We start from the raw sequence: 20,847 nt of genomic DNA, 5'->3' as shown, positions 1-20,847 counted from the left end.
TTCTGATCATAGGATTTAATGCATAAGCAGCTTTCGTTCCTGTTTCAATAAACCCAAAGGAGAGAAAGGAAGAAATAAGGAGAGAAAAGACCTGTGAAAGAGAGGAAATGCTGTTATTTTGAAAGATGCAGATGAACCTGTAGGCTATAGTTATATATGTATTCATGTAATACCTATATGCGTTGATGTGTTGCTAGCCAACCTAAGCATACACGAAGACACATGTATTTCCATTGATTTACATGGATATATACGGCTTTGGTATAGGTGAAACTATATGTTTATTAATAAAGAATGGAAACCCTGATGAAGGTGGGCTAGCTGATTAAACGTTGGTATTTATTACATGTATTGAATCAGAGCCATGATATTGTACAGCCCTTCCTTCTTAGCATGAATGCCTCTCCTTCTAAGTATTAATAAAGACTCAACTATGAACTGTAGTTTCACCTGTAATGTTCTTACTTTCAGACGTGGACGAGTGTGCGACCGGCATGGCCACGTGTCCCCGGTTCCGTAAGTGCGTCAACACATTCGGGAGTTACATCTGCAAGTGTCACGAGGGCTTCGACCTGCAATACATCAACGGGAAGTACCAGTGCGTAGGTACGTAATGAGGTCATCCAGGCTTCCACACGTCTTACCTGGGGTTTAAGGGTCAAAAGGTCAAAATGGGCAGGCTTGTTGAGATGTTTTGCGTCTGGAGCGCAGGTGTTGTTTTTACATTAATAATTTTAAGAGAGAGATAAGAAGAAAGAAAGGAGGGGAGAGAGAGAACGAGGAAGCGGAAAGAAAAAGAAAGAAAGAAAGAAAGAAAGAAAGAAAGAAAGAAAGAAAGAAAGAAAGAAAGAAAGAAAGAAAGAAAGAAAGAAAGAAAGAAAGAAAGAAAGAAAGAAAGGAAAAACAGCATAACCTTAAGAAATCCTGTCAAACCTCTAAATATTTACTGCATCTTCTCTGAACAAATCACATTCACTCTTTAATCTTGAACAGAGAATCATTCAGTAAGTCTATTGGAATGACGCCTCCTCTGTTCTCACGCCTTTGAGATGTGTCAACAATCAAAAGTTCAACACTGTCAGTTGTGCCGTGTTCACTAAACTCCTCATAACGTATTATCTGAATGGGTGAGGGTTTTAATGAACTAACAAGCATTCTTCGTAAAGTATTCAGTGTACTGATTCTCTCTCTTCACTCTAATAAATAGCACTTCCCCTAATAAAAGGAGACGTTGACGTAAACGCCAAACTCCCTCTCTGAGTGAAGGGGAAATTAACCTTGGCCAATTAGCATGCTTTACTTCTGCTGCCTTTCACTGTGTTTATGTGCTGTGCAAGAGCTCTCTTTTCTTTTTTTCTGTCTGTCTGTCTGTCTGTCTGTCTGTCTGTCTGTCTGTCTGTCTGTCTGTCTGTCTGTCTGTCTGTCTGTCTGTCTGTCTGTCTGTCTGTCTGTCTGTCTGTCTGTCTGTCTGTCTGTCTGTCTGTCTGTCTGTCTGTCTGTCTGTCTGTCTGTCTTTTTCTGTATTTGTCTCTCCCCTCCCTCCCTCCTACTCAGCTATGTGGTTCTCCTGTCTTTCAGATGTGGATGAGTGCTCCTCAGGCCAAAACCAATGCAGCAGTTTCGCCACCTGCTATAACACGCCTGGTTCCTACAAGTGCAAGTGCAAAGACGGCTACAGGGGGATGGGCCATGACTGCAAACGTAAGCTAGGCCACTGAATGGCCCCGCGGCCCCTCTCTCTTTTTTAAGGGGACAGGGCCCCCTTTTTTATTTTCTTTGGTGTTTTTTGAAGGCTGGAGGGTGGACCAGATTACGGGGTAGGAAAAGTAGTCTGCAACCTAAGAGCAAGGGGCTGAAATTCTTGTCTTCGTAATGGCTGTCACTCATGAGTGAGATAACCCCGCCCCTTATCGTCTAGTACGGCCATCTTTATCTTTAAAGACAGTCAAACGTTTTCCAGACGTCAGATGTCTCTTTCTTTTTCTTCTTCCTCCGGCTAGTGTCTCCTTCCTCTAAGGTGATACACCACTCAGACGCCTGTGTGTCTCTTCTGTCTTTGTTGTTGCTGTTCGCACAGCGGCTCTATGGCAAAAATAAAAGTCATCTATTATCATGATATATCCCCAGTAGTTGAATATTTTGACTGAACCACTGTACGCCAGTCAGTGTCGGCATCTCAAATTGCACCCTATTCCCTATATAGTAAACTATTTTTGACCAGAATGCTATATGCCCTGGTCAAAAGTAGTGCACTTTATAGGGAAACGGGTGCCGTTTGGGATGCTGCCAGTGTAGCTAGCAGCACACAGAAACCCTCCGCCCGCCTAGAGCACTAGCAGAATCCCGACACTGGTATTTGAAACAATCTGTCGCCTTCCGGTGTGATACAGAAGTGGCTCAAGGGGGAGGGAGTTGATTTGCGATATCCTATTTGTGTGTCACATGCTATCAAAGCCCCTCCGTAACCCGAGAAAGCTTGAGCCGAGACTCTCTTTGAGAAGCCCCACACCACTACCCTCACCCCCCTTCAGTCCTCAATCATGGAGCCTTTTTTCCTCAAGTCGTCCCTAAATGCCTTTTCTATTCTGCCCTCCGACCTGTGGAATGCGAGGACAAACAATAGATGGGTCTCGCGTCTCTCCTTCATGACATCAGAGGCTTTGGGGGTGATCCTGAGTGCAGGGATTTTTCTAGGTGTGGTTGGTATCACTCCACACATGAATACCAGCTAGCTGGCTGTCTGGCTGGCTGTCTGGCTGGCTAGCTCAGGGCTGAGAACTATGACTGCTCTATCAGGGGATAAAGTGGAAATTAATGTTAGAAAATGAGTCTTGATATAAGGGGGTGATTTGGTTTCAAAGATAAAACATTTAAAGTCCTTCCATGAGGGGGAGTATGCTTTATGGATACAGAGATAAAGCTGGTTGCTTGTTTACGCAGGTAAAGTAATTGCAGATGAAAGAGCTGGCCTTTCTTTCCAACGGTCAGTTGGTCACTGCAGTCACCACTTCTTTATGCCTCATTAACACCAAAGAAGTCAGGGTCGTGTTCATTAAGCACCAAACTGAAGAAAGAAATACACTGAAACAGGAAGGGACTATCTGGACACCTCCAATTAGAACTGCATATTTGTTTCCATTGCAAAACATTAAAAACATTTTAATGTTGTTTTATGTTCTTTTCCCTTCCAGCCATTCCCAAGGTGGTCATCGATCCCCCCAGGTTCCCCCCGAACCACCACAACATTATCCCTGACTCAGACCACAAGAGGACCACCACCACGATCCGACCGCCCATGACCGCCAAGAGAGTCGCCCCCACCGCCCCCAAAAGAACCACAACCACTCCCAAAGCAACGACCACGACCACTACTACTACAACTACTACTAGAGCACCTTCTACAACCACACTACCACCTCCCCCACCTCCTCCAAGGACGATGCCCCCACCCCTCGTAAGCCAGTGGTCCCCACGAGACCACCAATCATACCCACCAGGAGACCCCCTGTAGTCACCCGTAAGCCCTATGTGCCCCCACGGCGTCCCACCATCACCTCTCCACCGCCCCCCACCCGCAGGACCCCACCCTACGTGCCCACACGCCGCCCGCCTCCCCCAAAACAGCCCGAGCCGGTCACCCCAGTGGACAACACCATCGAGAAGGAGGTCACCAAACAGAGAGGTGACGTCCACAGTAAGTTTGGTTTTTGTCTTGCTTGAGGTTTACATTGACTGTTATGCATAGTGTGTGTGTGTGTGTGTGTGTGTGTGTGTGTGTGTGTGTGTGTGTGTGTGTGTGTGTGTGTGTGGTGGGGGGGGGGCATCCATAAACTTCTGAATGTCCACCTCAGCTACTTTTCAGCAGATTTGGTTAAAAAGATAAATAATATTCATCGGCCGGAGAGTCAAGTGTGCGCTCCGACAGCGAAACCAGATGGGTGGGGCTAAAGCTTAAGAGGGTGTGAACGATGCTGAATGGGTGTAGACAAAGAAAAGCTCTTCACGAGATAGCAAAACATTTAAAGGCGATATTGTCAAAATTGAGGATACAAGTTGATCAACTTTCAAAGCAGAATGACTTTCCTATTGTTCCTCCTGCAGTATATGATGTACCATTGTCTAGTTCTGAGACTCTACTTTTATCTAATGTAAAAAAAAAACACCATTTCAAATTTTGTTACATAAGACCGAATCCAGGTGGTGAGTCCCATATGCGGTCAATTTATCTTGATAAGATGCTTGGCAGGTTTCTGCCAACTGGATGTGACCATTTGCTTATGCATATTTCTTTCATCTGGTTCGTAATATATCAGGCATGATTGTGAAATATGTGCATCCAACCATTCCCAATGACAGAATGAAAACACTTTGTCTTTCTGTCAACAAATCAGTTGTGAAGCGGTCCAGAGTAAATCAAGTGTGTATTATTATCTTAACCCGTTTTCAACAGAAACTGGAGAACATCTGAATGCCATTGAACTGAGGGGGATTGTCAGTCTTTTGCCACAGTATATTCTACTATCTATCTAGGCCAGTACGGGCAGGGGGGGGAAACATTATTATCACACAGCTAAGGGCTGGTAGAGAACTCAAGATGGACCATACCGGCTCATGGAAACCATACTGGCTCATGGCTTTTGGGGGAACATTCAAGGTCATAGCACAGGCTCACCATATGATAATACCACTTGCTATGCAGTTATTGACAATAATTCACCTAGTTGCAAAAAAATGCAGACTTGGTACTAGTCTCACACCTTTATTCTCATTGGTCCAGACTTGGCCTTACACAGTTAGCCTGCACTATAACACACTAGCCTGTTGCCAGATCTGTCTTGCCAGCTCCAATGGTCAGTGTGACGTTATATTGTTCTGGAAAGACAGCACAAACAGATCTGTAATCAGACTAATATAATACTAGATCACAAAACACCTGGAAATCCCAGTGCACATTTGAACGCTGTTGATTAAAAGTCATCGCCAAGGCCCTCTGACATCAATAGGCTGTGAGGATGAAAGGGTGGCGGTGCAGCAGCCATGGTGCATGCTGGAAGGTGAGATAGATTGTGTTTCCCACCGACCTAGCCAGATGGCCTCACATAATTATAAAATGTAAAAAACGAGCGGGTAGATTACATTCACATCAGTTTGCGTTATTTGGAGGAAGACGTCCATAAACTCAGCTGAATAGCCTCGGAGAAGGTCTTTGAAATGCCTTGCTTGAATGAGATGAGAGGGAGAGGAAAGGACGATGCCCTGGCCATATCAATAGAATATTTTCATTGGATTTGTGATTCAAGAGGACAAGAATGAACGTCAAAGCATAAGGACGACACTGTTGTCAGATTTCTGTTGTCCTTTGCAGAAGCTTGAATTAGACTTGGGCTCTCGAGTGGTCAGCAGTCTAAGGCACTGCATCTCAGTGCTAGAGGTATCATGACAGACGCTGGTTCGATTCCAGGCTTTATCACAACAGGCCGTGATTAGGCCATAGGGCAGTGCACAATTGGCCCAGCGTCGTCGGGTTTGGCCGTCATTGTGACTTGCCTAGTTAAATAAAGGTTAAAAAATATATATATATATTTTTTAAGTGGTTCAGAACTTGGAAGCATCAGCTTGTTTGTACACTTTTGTTTACTTTTAGTAAAGTAAATGAAGTAAAACGTTTTGTAAAGTAAAAGAAAAGTTTTAGTACTTTTAGCTCATAATTGGGACTCTGTAGATTGCCCTGTGATTGTATTGTTGAGGCTGTGCTGATCCGTCAAGGTGGAGCTGATGACGCGTGCCAGTCATTAAGGAAGAGGGATTGAACGCTAACCACTTCCTTGGTCCTGTTGGGATCCTTCTGAAGATGCGTCCTCCAAGGTGGAGCTGATGACGCTTGCCAGTCATTAAGGAAGATTGAACGCTAACCACTTCCTTGGTCCTGTTGGGAGAAGATGCGTCCTCCAAGGTGGAGCTGATGACGCATGCCAGTCATTAAGGAAGAGGGATTGAACGCTAACCACTTCCTTGGTCCTGTTGGGATCCTTCTGAAGATGCGTCCTCCAAGGTGGAGCTGATGATTAAGGAAGAGGCGAACGCTGCCAGTCATTAAGGAAGAGGGATTGAACGCTAACCACTTCCTTGGTCCTGTTGGGATCCTTCTGAAGATGCGTCCTCCAAGGTGGAGCTGATGACGCGTGCCAGTCATTAAGGAAGAGGGATTGAACGCTAACCACTTCCTTGGTCCTGTTGGGATCCTTCTGAAGATGCGTCCTCCAAGGTGGAGCTGATGACGCGTGCCAGTCATTAAGGAAGAGGGATTGAACGCTAACCACTTCCTTGGTCCTGTTGGGATCCTTCTGAAGATGCGTCCTCCAAGGTGGAGCTGATGACGCGTGCCAGTCATTAAGGAAGAGGGATTGAACGCTAACCACTTCCTTGGTCCTGTTGGGATCCTTCTGAAGATGCGTCCTCCAAGGTGGAGCTGATGACGCGTGCCAGTCATTAAGGAAGAGGGATTGAACGCTAACCACTTCCTTGGTCCTGTTGGGATCCTTCTGAAGATGCGTCCTCCAAGGTGGAGCTGATGACGCGTGCCAGTCATTAAGGAAGAGGGATTGAACGCTAACCACTTCCTTGGTCCTGTTGGGACCTTCTGAAGATGCGTCCTCCCTTCCATTCATTCCTTGAAGTGGTCGCAGCAAAGAAGTACCCCAGGAAAAATCTGTCTTCTTACCCACACAAACATTTCAGAAATGTTCCACCATCAGCTAATCAAATTCCTCTTTAAAGGGATCGTTTTCCAGGTTTTTATCCCAATCTTAATTTATTTATTACCTCAAGAGAGTAAACACAGATATTCTGGAGTGATATTGTTGCAATATAAGTACGATTTTGGAAGAGAAGTGTTTTCCCAAATTTGTTTGTCACACGTTCATACTCACATCCCATTGTTTGCTTCACACGTCTTTCCATAAAGCTTTGATTTAAATTCCAATACAAACACTTAACTTCTCTGGAAGTAAGAAAACAATTATGAATTGGGTACAAATCCAGAAAATGACCCCTTTAAGACACATTGAAAAAAAGAAACTTGTGCGTTGAAAAAGCCTGTGCTTGGCTTGGTTAGCAGAGTATGTGAAAATCCCCTCTTGAGCTTTTAGCCCCGTCGACTGCCCAAATATTTGCCACAGAATTAAACAAGACAGGGTCAAGAGGAGCGCAAGCGACAAGGACGGCTAACACAGTGGAGTAAATCAGGTTTATTAAGCGTGGGAGTGCAGCTGCTGGCTGAGGGAGATTGATTCCCTGCAGAAATACTTAGCCCTTTGTTTCTCGCAGTGTAAAGTGGCACGGTACAGTATAGTGTCCAACTGCCATGGACTTCAGTAGGGCAGACCTGGGTTCAAGTTGTATACTGAAAAAATATATCAACGCAGCATGCAACAATTTCAACTATTTGACTGAGTTACAGAACATACTGTATAAGGAAAGCAGTCAATTGAAATACATTCATTAGGTCCTATTCTATGGATTTCACATGACTGGGCAGGGGTGCAGCCATGGGTGGGCCTGGGAGGGCATAGGCCCAGACAATCAGAATGTTTTCCCCCACAAAAGGGATTATTACAGACAAATACTCCTCAGTTTCATCAGCTGTCCGGATGGCTGGTCTCAGATGATCCTGCAGGTGAAGAAGCCGGATGTGGAGGTCCTTGGCTGGTGCGGTTACACGTGGTCTGCGGTTGTGAGGCAGGTTGGATGTCCTGCCAAATTCTCCAAAACAACGTTGGAGACGGCTTATGGTAGAGAAATGAACATTCAATTCTCTGGCAACAGCTCTGATGGATATTCCTGAAGTCAGCATGACAATTGCACGCTCCCTCAAAACTTGAGACATCTGCGGCATTGTGTTGTGTGACAAAACTGAACATTTAAGAGTGGCCTTTTATTGTCCCCAGCACAAGGTGCACCTTTGTAATGATCCGGCTGTTTAATCAGCTTCTTGATATGCCACACCTGTCAGGTGGATGGATTGTCTTGGAGAAATGCTCACTAACAGGGATGTAAACAAATTTGTGCACAGCATTTGAGAGAAATAAGATTTTAGTGCGTATGGAACCCTTTTTGGTTCCAGGTAGAACTCTTTTGGGTTCCATGCAGAAGGGTTCTAAATGAAACCCAAAAGGGTTCTACCTGGAACCAAAAGGGGTTCTTCGAAGGGTTCTCCTATGGGGACAGCAGAAGAACCCTTTTTATTTCTGGATTGCACCTTTTTTTCTAAGAGTGTACAGTAGCACACTCAGCTAATGTAGCTCCTAGGGAGGACCCCGCCCCCCCTCCTTGGCCTGGATACGTCTATGGCCTGGATGCCTGGCATTGCTGGAGAGCCTGGTGTCTTGCCAGGGAATATGTGCACAGCCCTCTGCTTCCTGATTCCACAGACAGGCAGACAGGCAGGCAGGCTGGCTGGCTGGCGTGCTACAACAATTTTAGGTCAGAAGTGGCCCAAGCTAGCGGCTAACACTGCGGTAAATGAAGTAGACTGCTAGGACACAAAGTGGGGTGGGAGAGCCAGGGGTTAGTATTCAGAGGTCAAGTGTCGCGCCTGTGGAACAGTATCAGTGTATCATACCCTGATTGAGGTGTTGGCAGTTATGTTTTATCAATCCTATATTTCTTTGATGATAACATGCATGTTATCACCAGAGAGTGCTCAGAGAGTCACTGTGCCACGAGAGAGGGGCCCCAGGGTTGTGTGCGTGCGCACGTCACAGCGTTTACACGGCCATTGCATCAGAAACAGCTGAAGACCCCTCCCCCCACACACACACCTCCACCACACCCCTTGCTCTGTGGCTACCAATCATAGGGTCTGAATTAGCAGAGTTGAGTACAGTAGGCAGAATGGACCTAATATGTGAACCCGTTTGTAGTACAGTGTACTGCAGTGTTTGAATGTATTTTTGTTCTAATTCAGGTGCCATGTATTTTGTCTCTATCCAAATGATATCGTATCGTGGAGGGTTGAAATTGATTTTCATGCTCTTATATAGCGTTGGTCAAACCTGTCTGAGAACGTATTTAACTGTGTGTGAATTTGATTAACAGCCAAATATCCCAGAGGATATTGCTCTTCTCCCTACTATCTATCATTATCAACAAAATGGGTATTTTTTATTCTCTGTCAATGTAGCGCACACACACACACACACACCTCTTGATTTGGCCTTTTCTCTTTGCTCCCCTAGTTCCACGTAACCATGATCACAACACCGTCTTGGGGGTCGACTTTGACATTGAGCTGGGCAACACGGCCGACGAAGCGAAGGATGACGCAGGTAAACAGAAACATTTGTCAAACACTAACCATCTCCACGCTTCCTAACACTTCCTACAGAGGACGTAACTCAAATGATGATGAACGAGTTACGTTCGCCAGCCCAGATTCACTTAGGTTCTGCAACGCTTTTGAAAAAGGCTGCGGAGGGAAAGGTATGGTAGTGACTTGGTGTGTTTTTGATGCACTGTCACGGGAAAGTCACAGATTATATTCATCCTGCTTGTTTATATGACACCTACCCAGAATGCATTGCTTCATGATTGACTGATTGGTTGAGTTGAAGGTTTAATGTAACGACCACAGGAGGTTGGTGGCACCTTAATTGGGGAGGACGGGCACGCGGTAATGGCTGGAGTGGAATGAGTGGAATGGTATCAACAACATCAATCACATGGTTCCAGCCATTATTATGAGCCGTCGTCCCCTCAGCAGCCTCCACAGGTACTGATGCGGCAGTTAGACAAACACACACACACTGACACACACACGCACGCACACACGCACGCACATACACATACACACACACACACACACACAAACGCACGCACACACACACATACACACACACACACACACACACACACAAACAACACGCACGCACACACACACACACACACATACGCACACACACACACACACACACACACACAAACGCACGCACGCACACACACACACACACACACACACACACACACACACACACATACACATACACATACACACACACACACACACACACATACGCACACACACACACACACACACACACACAAAACGCACGCACGCACACACACACACACACACACACACACACACACACACACACACATACACATACACATACACACACACACACACACACACACTTGAATAAGGAAGAGCAGTGTACTCTTTGTACTTGAGAACGTTATCCATCACATCTGGGGCTTGCTTATGTGATTTATTGATATATTGCCAATTAAATTGCCTAATGATTCCACTATGGGTTTATTTTGGCACGCCGTACATGATCGGATCAGCGGTATGGCGTGAAACAGTGCTTTCATTGGCTCAGAGAATGATCCTGCTATGTGCTTTTCACGACCCTATGTTCAGGGTCAAAATGATGAGCGCTAGTTTCATCTCAAGACACAATTTGTACTTGCGACACATGAATTATTATGGCTTATGTCCGAAACAAATAACTCAAATTCGAAATGATCATTTGTATCCGATTACTCACTGTCATGACCACAATGTATTTGTTGATGGTTTATGCGGAGTGGCTAAATTAAATGATATGGTGGCTGACACACTTCGATGAACACACACACACACACACATACAGAACATGCGCGCACGCACAGATGCAAATGCACAATGCACTCACATAAACACACAAGCATACACATACACGCGCACACACAAATCCACACACAGTTATCATCAGATTTATTTTGTGAAATGAAGGCTTACTTCGCAGGCAATTCAGATCAGTTCATTCCCATTTCATCCATCACGGCGCTCTCAGTCCACCACTCTAGAGAAATCAATATTTATGGTTCTGTAATAACTTGTGCGTTCACCACCTTTCTTTCACATCTTCTGTATGTTCTTTCATGTACATAAGAGAGAATGGAAATGATGCTGCATCCGTTAGAATCAAAGGCACACAGCAGGAGTGATGTGAGCTACGTTCACGCAAGGAGAGCCTTTGTGTGAGCTACGTTCACGCAAGGAGAGCCTTTGTGTGAGCTACGTTCACGCAAGGAGAGCCTTTGTGTGAGCTTAGTTCACGCAAGGAGAGCCTTTGTGTGAGCTTAGTTCACGCAAGGAGAGCCTTTGTGTGAGCTATGTTCACGCAAGGAGAGCCTTTGTGTGAGCTCGTTCACGCAAGGAGAGCCTTTGTGTGAGCTACGTTCACGCAAGGAGAGCCTTTGTGTGAGCTTAGTTCACGCAAGGAGAGCCTTTGTGTGAGCTTAGTTCACGCAAGGAGAGCCTTTGTGTGAGCTACGTTCACGCAAGGAGAGCCTTTGTGTGAGCTTAGTTCACGCAAGGAGAGCCTTTGTGTGAGCTTAGTTCACGCAAGGAGAGCCTTTGTGTGAGCTATGTTCACGCAAGGAGAGCCTTTGTGTGAGCTTAGTTCACGCAAGGAGAGCCTTTGTGTGAGCTTAGTTCACGCAAGGAGAGCCTTTGTGTGAGCTTAGTTCACGCAAGGAGAGCCTTTGTGTGAGCTACGTTCACGCAAGGAGAGCCTTTGTGTGAGCTACGTTCACGCAAGGAGAGCCTTTGTGTGAGCTACGTTCACGCAAGGAGAGCCTTTGTGTGAGCTTAGTTCATGCAAGGAGAGCCTTTGTGGGGTAAAGGTACTTGAAATATGTGAAACATTGTTGTTTAAATTCAGAGGCTGGCTACCTGAGCTGCTCCTTTGATAACGGCCTTTGCGGTTGGATCCGGGACAAGGATGGCGACCTGCACTGGGAGACAACACCGGACCCATCTGGTAAGAACCAGAGTTCACTTTTTTAGACTTTACTTTTTGCTAGCCAGATTAATGCAAAGCGGATTATTCTGGACATTGTAAAAAACGGTTCAGATAAAGCAATATTTCCTCAGGGAAGGCAAAAATAAGATACATAAGATAAGATACCCTTTAACCTCACTTTTGCGTTCAGATACTAACATTTTAATGACAAGCACAGAAGTTTCTTTTCATATTAGAACATTGGCTCTAAAAGTGTGTTGCTGGTTTTACACAGGAAGGTCTGATCCTTGGTAGAACTAGCTGTGGTTATTATTCATTGAGAAACAAATGCCTTTTGAAGAGACTGTATTATTCAACAGTATTCAAAACAAAACACTTGATTACAGGCGTACAGAGATTCAGTTCAGTTCAGTTCAGTTCGGTTCAGAGAAAACAAGATGTGTGGTTTTTTTGCAATGGTTCCACTCAATCATATGTCAAGAGTAAATTTTATTCAGCCTAGTCTGACTCTATTTAGTAGTATAACTTTATAGTCCCAGGAGGACATTTTGGGGGGTTTTTGGCACGAATTTCAATGAGGACAATATTCTGTAAAATGGAGCTGCCGATAACAAAAAAATGAAGCCATCTGATTGAGACACATCCATCTGAAAACTAAAACCAGTGTTCTAGCATCTCCTTCATTTCCAAACGTTTTCTCCTATTGAACGCTACCCTGATTGTGATATCACTTTCTCTTCCTCTTTCCTCTCCACAGGTGGAAAATACCTCACCATCCCTGAGGTGAGCGACAAGAAGAGCGGGCGAGGGGCGCGCCTGGTCCTCCCGTTGACTCCTCCCTGGAATGACGGTAACCTGTGTCTGTCGTTCCGCCACAAGCTGGCAGGACACCATGTGGGTATGCTCCAGGTGTTTGTGAAGAAAGGGAAGCAGTACAGCCCGGCCGTGTGGGGAAGGACGGGGGGTAGCGGCTGGAGACATACCCAGATCACGCTGTGGGGCACGGGACTTGAGAGTGTGAGTATACAGTAGTGTATATACAGTATATATATATATATATAAACTCAGCAAAAAAAGAAACGTCCCTTTTTCAGGACCCTGTCTTTCAAAGATAATTCGTAAAAATCCAAATAACTTCACAGATCGTCGGGTTTAAACACTGTTTCCCATGCTTGCTCAATGAACCATAGACAATTAATGAACATGCACCTGTGGAATGGTCGTTAAGACACTAACACCTTACAGATGGTAGGCAATTAAGGTCACAGTTACGAAAACTTAGGACACTAAAGAGGCCTTTCTACTTACTCTGAAAAACACCAAAAGATGCCCGGGGTCCCTGCTCATCTGAGTGACCGTGCTTTAGGCATGCTGCAGGGAGGCATGAGGATGCAGATATGGCCAGGGCAAGCAATGTCCGTACTGTGAAATGCTTAAGACAGCACTACAGGGAGACAGGATGGACAGTTGATCGTCCACCACGTGTAACAACACCTGCACAAGATCAGTATATCCAAACATCACACCTGGGGGACAGGTACAGGATGGCAACAACAACTGCCCAAGTTACACTAGGAATGCACAATCCCTCCATCAGTGCTCAGACTGTCCGCAATAGGCTGAGAGAGGCTGGACTGAGGGCTTGTAGGCCTGTTGTAAGGCAGGTCCTCACCAGACTTCACCGGCAACAACGTCGCCTATGGGCACAAACCCACCGTCGCTGGACCAGACAGGACTGGCAAAAAGTGCTCCTCACTGACGAGTCGCGGTTTTGTCTCACCAGGGGTGATGGTCGGATTCGCGGTTATCGTCAAAGGAATGAGCGTTACACCGAGGCCTGTACTCTGGAGCGGGATCAATTTGGAGGTGGAGGGTCCGTCATGGTCTGGGGCGGTGTGTCACAGCATCATCAGACTGAGCTTGTTGTCATTGCAGGCAATCTCAACGCTGTGCGTTACAGGGAAGACATCATCCTCCCTCATGTGGTACCCTTCCTGCAAGCTCATCCTGACATGACCCTCCAGCATGACAATGCCACCAGCCATACTGCTCGTTTTGTGTGTTTATTTCCTGCAAGACAGGAACGTCAGTGTTCTTCCATGGCCAGAGAAGAGCCCAGATCTCAATCCCATTGAGCACGTCTGGGACCTGTTGGATCGGAGGGTGAGGGCTAGGACCATTCCCCCCAGAAATGTCCGGGAAATTGCAAGTGCTTTGGTGGAAGAGTGGGATAACATTTCACAGCAAGAACTGGCAAATCTGTGCAGTCCATGAGGAGGAGATGCACTGCAGTACTTAATGCAGCTGGTGGCCACACCAGATACTGACTGTTACTTTTGATTTTGACCCCCTCCCCTTTTGTTCAGGGACAAATTATTCAATTTCTGTTAGTCACATGTATGTGGAACTTGTTCAGTTTATGTCTGTTGTTGATCTTGTTATGTTCATACAAATATTTACACATGTTAAGTTTGCTGAAAATAAATGCAGTTGACAGTGAGAGGATGTTTCTTTCTTTGCTGAGTTTATATAAAAATATAATATATCAAAATTTTGGGGTCACTTAGAAATGTCATTGTTTTCCATGAAAACACGTGAAATTAGTTGCAAAATGAATATGAAATATAGTTAAGACTTTGACAAGGTTATAAATAATGATTTTTAATTGAAACAATAATTGTGTCCTTCAAACTTTGCTTTTGTCAAAGAATCCTCCATTTGCAGCAATTACATTCTAGCAGACTATTGGCTTTGTAGTTGTTAAGTGCCGTCCACAGGGTATGGCATGGCATTGCAAAATGGAGTGATAGCCTACCTTCTTCAACAACCCATTTACCCTGTATAAATCTCCCACTTTTACCACTTTTACCACCAACACCACCAAAGCACCCCGACATTTCCTCCACCATGCTCCTCCAGCATCTTTTCATTTTCTCTGCATCTCACGAATGTTCTTCTTTGTGATCTGAACACCTCAAACTTAGATTTGTCTGTCCATAACACTTTTTCCAATCTTCCTCTGTCCAGTGTCTTTGTTCTTTTGCCCATCTTAATCTTTTATTTTTATTGGCCAGTCTGAGATGTGGCTTTTTCTTTGCAACTCTGCCTAGAAGGCTAGCATCATGGAGTTAACTCTTCACTGTTGATGTTGAGACTGGTATTTTGTGGGTACTATTTAATGAAGCTACCAATTGAGGACTTGTGAGGCGTCTGTTTCTCAAACTAAACACTCTAATGTACTTGCCTCTTGCTTAGTTGTGCACCAGGGCCTCCCACTCCTCTTTCTATTCTGGTTAGGGCCAGTTTGCGCTGTTCTGTGAAGGGAGTAGTACACAGCGTTGTACCAGATCTTCAGTTTCTTGACGATTTCTCATATGGAATAGCTTTAATTTCTCAGAACAAGAAAAAACTAACGAGTTTCAGAAGAAAGGTCTTTGTTTCTGGTTATTTTGAGCCTGTGATCAAACCCACAAATGCTGATGCTCCAGATACTCAACTAGTCTAAAGAAGGCCAGTTTTATTGCATTTTTAATCAGAACAACAGTTTTCAGCTGTGCTAACATAATTGCAAAATGTTTTTCTAATGATCAATTAGCCTTTTAAAGTGATAAACTTGGATTAGCTAACACAACGTGCCATTAGAACACAGGAGTGAGGTTTGCTGATAATCGGCCTCAGTACACCTTTGTAGATATTCCATTTTAAAAAATCAGCCGTTTCCATTTACAATAGTAATTTATAACATTAACAATGTCTACACTGTATTTCTGATCAATTTGATGTTATTTTAATGGACAAAAATGTGCTTTTATTTCAAAAACAAGGACATTTCTAAGTGACCCCAAACTTTTGAATGGTAGTGTATATATACATCACAACTATGAAATAACACACATGGAATCATGTAGTAACCAAAAAAGTGTTAGATTTTATATTTGAGATTCTTCAAAGTAGCCACCCTTTGCCTTGATGACAGCTTTGCACACTCTTGGAATTCTCTTCATTGTCTGGGTTAGGGGAGAGTTTGGCCAGCCAGAATTTCCTTGTCTCATCGTGCTCTAGCGACTCCTTGTGGTGGGCTGGGCACATTGGTGCGGCTGGCTTCCTGATTAAGCGAGTAGTGTGTCAAGACGCAGTGAAGCTTGGCAGGGTTGTGTTTCGGAGGACGCATGGCTCTCGACCTTCTCTCCTGAGACGAGATTGTAACTATAAATTGGATATCACAAAATTGTGTAGAAAAAGGGGGTAAAGTAAATAAAAAAAGTAATAATAATAGAGTGTAAAGCTGTATACAGTAGTATATAGAGAGTGTAAAGCAGTATAAAGAAGTATATAAAGAGTGTAAAGAAGTATACAGTAGTATAAAGAGAGTAAAACAGGTGACAGTAGTATATAGAGAGTGTAAAGCAGTATAAAGAAGTAAATAAAGAGTGTAAAGAAGTATACAGTAGTATAAAGAGAGTAAAACAGGTGACAGTAGTATATAGAGAGTGTAAAGCAGTATAAAGAAGTATATAAAGAGTGTAAAGAAGTATACAGTAGTATAAAGAGAGTAAAACAGGTGACAGTAGTATATAGAGAGTGTAAAGCAGTATAAAGAAGTAAATAAAGAGTGTAAAGAAGTATACAGTAGTATAAAGAGAGTAAAACAGGTGACAGTAGTATATAGAGAGTGTAAAGCCGTATACAGTAGTATATATACAGAACACCTAATATTAAGTTGCACCCCTTTATTCCCTCAGATCAGCCACAATTCTTGGACTCTACAAGGTGCCGAAAGTGTTCCACAGGGATGCTGACACGTGTTGACTCCAATGCCCACAGTTGTATCAAGTTGGCTGAATGTCCTTTAGCTGGTGGACCATTCTTAATACACACGGGAAACTGTTGAAATTTTTAAAAAACAGCAGCATTGCAGTTCTTGACACACTCAAACCGGTGCACCTGGCACCTAGTACCATACCCCATACAAGGCACTCAAATATTTTATCTTGCCCATTCACCCTCTGAATGGCACACATACACAATCCATGTCTCAATTGTCTCAAGGCTTGAAAATCCTTCCTCCCCTTCATCTACACTGATGATTGAAGTGGATTTAACATGTAACAAAAATAAGAGATCATAGCTTTCACCTGATCAGTCTATGCCATAGAAAGAGCAGCTGTTCCTAAAGTATAAAACAGTATACAGTAGTATGTCTGACACCACACCTGACTTGTCTTTGCCATCTGTGACTGACCTTTAGCAACAACTGATACAGTACATTGGTTATTGGTGTGTGTGTTTGAATCATGGTTGTCCTCAATTGATGTTCAACTACTACGCTATGGAGGTTCTATGATTGTCTGAGATGGCGAAGTGCCCAGGTGAAGAGCTCTCTCCTGGTGAAGGGCTTTCTCCCTGGCTAACCATCGATGCCCCCCTCCTCTCAAGTCATACCAGAGACTGCCTTTCTCCCTGGCTAACCATCGATGCCCCCCTCCTCTCAAGTCATACCAGAGACTTCCTTTCTCCCTGGCTAACCATCGATGCCCCCTCCTCTCAAGTCATACCAGAGACTGCCTTTCTCCCTGGCTAACCATCGATGCCCCCCTCCTCTCAAGTCATACCAGAGACTGCCTTTCTCCCTGGCTAACCATCGATGCCCCCCTCCTCTCAAGTCACAGCAGACTGCCTTTCCATACTACCTCTGTCTGAAGCTGACTAGACACCATTCACATTCCATTTTGATAATTAGTTGTACCTGTTTTTTTTTGTTTTTTTTGCTTTGAGATTACATTTTGTATTCGAAAGTGCTATATAAGCGAAATAACTTATTTATTGTGCTGTGTTGTTGTTCCCAGGTGATCCTGAAGGGCGAGCGCGGGCGTGGCCGGAGCGGAGAGATGGCTGTGGATGACATCACCTTGAGAAAAGGTTCCTGCACCGAGGAGCACAATCTGAGAAGACATTAATACACACAGCAGAGAGCGACAGAGATGGAGAGAGAAAGAGAGAAGTGGAGAGAAAGAGCCCAGGGAGGAGCAGACTCTGATTGGACCCCCATAGAGGGTCCAAGAGTACCTCTGGGAAGAAGGGGCATTTCTCTCTGCCTGTCCACCAATAAGAAGACCGCACCAAACCTGTCCACCAACAAGAGGACTGCAACAAACCTGTCCACCAATAACTAGACTGCACCAAACCCTTCCACCAATAAGAAGACTACCCCAAACCACAGGGGAGAAAGAGGGTCCACCATGTGATCCCCCACCACCCCTACCCACTCTCTCCAACTCTCCATCACCCGGTTCCTCACTATTGACCTGTGCTTGCCCCTGGTAACCCTGGAAACGTCCCTGTGAGCACTGCCACCCAGACAATCACATCGCCCAAAGGCCTCCATCGATGTTTCATCATCTTGCTTTCATATTTTAGTCTGAAGCCATATCTGATTGTTTGCTATCCATCATTTAGATTGTATAACTGTTTTAACCTGCGTCGTGTTCATTAGGTACCAAACAGGGAAAAACTGACTGAAACAGGGAGGGACTACGAGGGCTTGTCCAATAAGAAACAATTATTCACATTTTCCGTTGCAGAGCATTTTAAAACATTTCCCGTTCTGTGCCCTAATGAACAGGACCCAGGGACAACAAGAGAAGACACCAACCTGTAATGATAATGGGGAGAATGAAAAATCCAAACCCTGATCCGTTTATTTAGACAAATCAAATTCTGTAAAACTAGTGCTGAGGCACTCGTATGTTACTATTGCTACAACCGTATGCAAGTTCACATGATAAGCCATTATTATCTGAATTCTGAATTTTAAGATTGACCGTGATTTCTCTCTATGTGCTTTGTTCTATTAAGTGCAAGTTGGTTGTACTGGCGATGACAGTATCAACGATTTCTGGCTCTCACCCAGTGTATTATTGTAAATGTAGTCGTGTGTACATATTCTAGAACACTTTCATGCTCATATTAAGCTGTGTGGTTTATACGTTTATGTAAATTCAGACTTATGTATTAATTGGAGTGGAAAAATGTATGGTTTTCGTTTGTTTCTATAATTCAATATCAATATATGGATAAACATTTGAACCTTGTGGGAATACAAGGCTGTTTACAGTACATAAATGATCATATCTGTTCATGCTTTATGTTGAATTACTAGATAAGTTCCTCAGTCGTTTTTAACGTTTCGCAGTACACAGTTGCATTATTGTGCCATCTGCCATAATGAAGGTTCTGATCTGTTGGAAATTCAAACTGTACTATATGCATGGATCAGTTCACCAAATTCTCATAATATACTCAGCCAATGATGTAAATAAAAGGACATTGACTGATACATGTTTGAGTAAGCGTGTCATTGTCATGTTGTCTTTGTCTTTTCTGTGTGACACACTTTTACATCAAATCTAAACCAAAAAAACAACGCTTTAAGTGAGAAGTAGGCATTTGTCTGAAGCCAAACATTCACATGAGCACCACAATGACCACTCCACCCATGTTCCACTAAGGTTTTCCGGCACATAGCTTTGACCTACTACAGTAGCTATGTTGCAAAGGAGGTTGGTGGCACCTTAATTGGGGAGGACGGGCTTGTGGTAATTTCCTGGAGCAGAATTAGTGGACTGGTATCAAATACATTAAACACGTGGTTTCCATGTGTTTGATGCCATTCCATTCGCTCTGTTCCGGCCGTTAATTTGAGCTGTCCTCCCCTCAGCAGCCTCCTGTGCTATGTTGGTCTATTGCACTTCAAACAATGTGTATGCAGGTTGCTTAGCATTCAAACCTTCTCAAACAGCCTAATTAATACTATTTGAGGAGGTGTGCCCACAATAATGTAATTTGTACCGCACACAAGTTCAAGTATTGGATTCTTCACACACCACACTAATCCCATTCCACTACCGTTTCAAGCTTTTTTAATTACATGAAAGGAAGCTTTACTTTTATACTTACAATACCATCATGCTTGATTGAGCTGTTTTGTCCTGTAGTAATGTGGTGCCTGCCTGTATTTCCATCAACCATTATTTTAGCAATACATGTAATTGAGAACAAAAATATTTTGGGGGGTCAGTAGGTTCCCAAGATAAGTGGTGGTGTGTTGGACACAGTCACTCATATATAGAGGTCTATTCATGGGTTGCATGTTTGTCACAATATTGTTTTGAACGCTCATTTTGGGTTGATGCCCGACTGAGCATTCTACTCAATGCATCGTCAATGAGCCCTGATGAAGATTTCATCCAAAGTGCATTACAGTGGCTTGGAAATACAATGACATTCAAAAGGAGGCAAATAATTAGTAGGAAAACCTTTTGTCATCATTTTGTCGATCAGGAGCTCTACCGAGGCAGTCCCGTTAGATCTCTTATATACAGACAAGCTATATTTGCATGATTTAGCTTATTCGTTCATCATTATCGTTTGCTTCATTCATGTGACAGACCAATACTGGGTCATGCATGTGACAGACCAATACATCACGAGAGACCTTGAAACTGAGAGATCTTTCATTCTCAAAACAAGAGTCTGGGAGTACTCCCAAATTGAAGCTACTAATAGTGAGGATTCGTTCAATTAGTCACTTGCATGAACACAGAAAACGGTCATTAGAAAAGCACAAACATAGAACACAGAAATGTAGAAATAGAGAAGCACCAACATAAAATGTTCCATCACATGGGAAAGACAAAGCATTTGAGTGCCTTTGAATGGGGTATGGTAGTAGGTGCTAGGCGCACCGGTTTGTGTCAAGAACTGCAAATCTGCTTGGTTTTTCACACTCAACCGTTTCCCGTGTGTATCAAGAATGGTCCACCACCCAAAGGACAACCAGCCAACGTGAAACAACTCTGGAAAGCATTGAAGTCAGCATGGGCCAGCATCCCTGTGGAATGCTTTCGACACCTTGTAGAGTCCATTCCCTGACGAATTGAGGCTGTTCTGAGGGCAAAAGCGGGCGCAACTCAATGTTAGCAATTTGTTCCTAATATTTGGTATTCTCGGTGTGTATATAATACTGTATATACAGTACCAGTCAAATGTTTGTACA

The 20,847-nt window shown here is 44.0% G+C and overlaps 1 protein-coding gene across 1 annotated transcript in view; it reads left to right on the top strand.

The window, feature by feature from the left end:
* Positions 1 to 19,128, top strand: part of npnta (nephronectin a) — a 60,577-nt gene extending 41,449 nt beyond the window's left edge. Inside the window, exons 7-14 of the mRNA XM_042318670.1 lie at positions 472 to 606; positions 1,579 to 1,701; positions 3,192 to 3,345; positions 3,408 to 3,694; positions 9,237 to 9,326; positions 11,712 to 11,810; positions 12,550 to 12,809; positions 17,639 to 19,128. Of these exons, the coding sequence (XP_042174604.1) occupies positions 472 to 606; positions 1,579 to 1,701; positions 3,192 to 3,345; positions 3,408 to 3,694; positions 9,237 to 9,326; positions 11,712 to 11,810; positions 12,550 to 12,809; positions 17,639 to 17,749 (1,259 nt within the window). The 3' untranslated portion in view covers positions 17,750 to 19,128. The remainder of the gene's footprint in view (positions 1 to 471; positions 607 to 1,578; positions 1,702 to 3,191; positions 3,346 to 3,407; positions 3,695 to 9,236; positions 9,327 to 11,711; positions 11,811 to 12,549; positions 12,810 to 17,638) is intronic.
* Positions 19,129 to 20,847: the final 1,719 nt, after the last annotated feature.

The sequence above is a fragment of the Oncorhynchus tshawytscha genome, unplaced genomic scaffold (genome assembly GCF_018296145.1).
Source record: "Oncorhynchus tshawytscha isolate Ot180627B unplaced genomic scaffold, Otsh_v2.0 Un_contig_4803_pilon_pilon, whole genome shotgun sequence".
NCBI lineage: Eukaryota > Metazoa > Chordata > Actinopteri > Salmoniformes > Salmonidae > Oncorhynchus > Oncorhynchus tshawytscha.
This window is presented reverse-complemented; position numbering and strand designations above follow the sequence as displayed.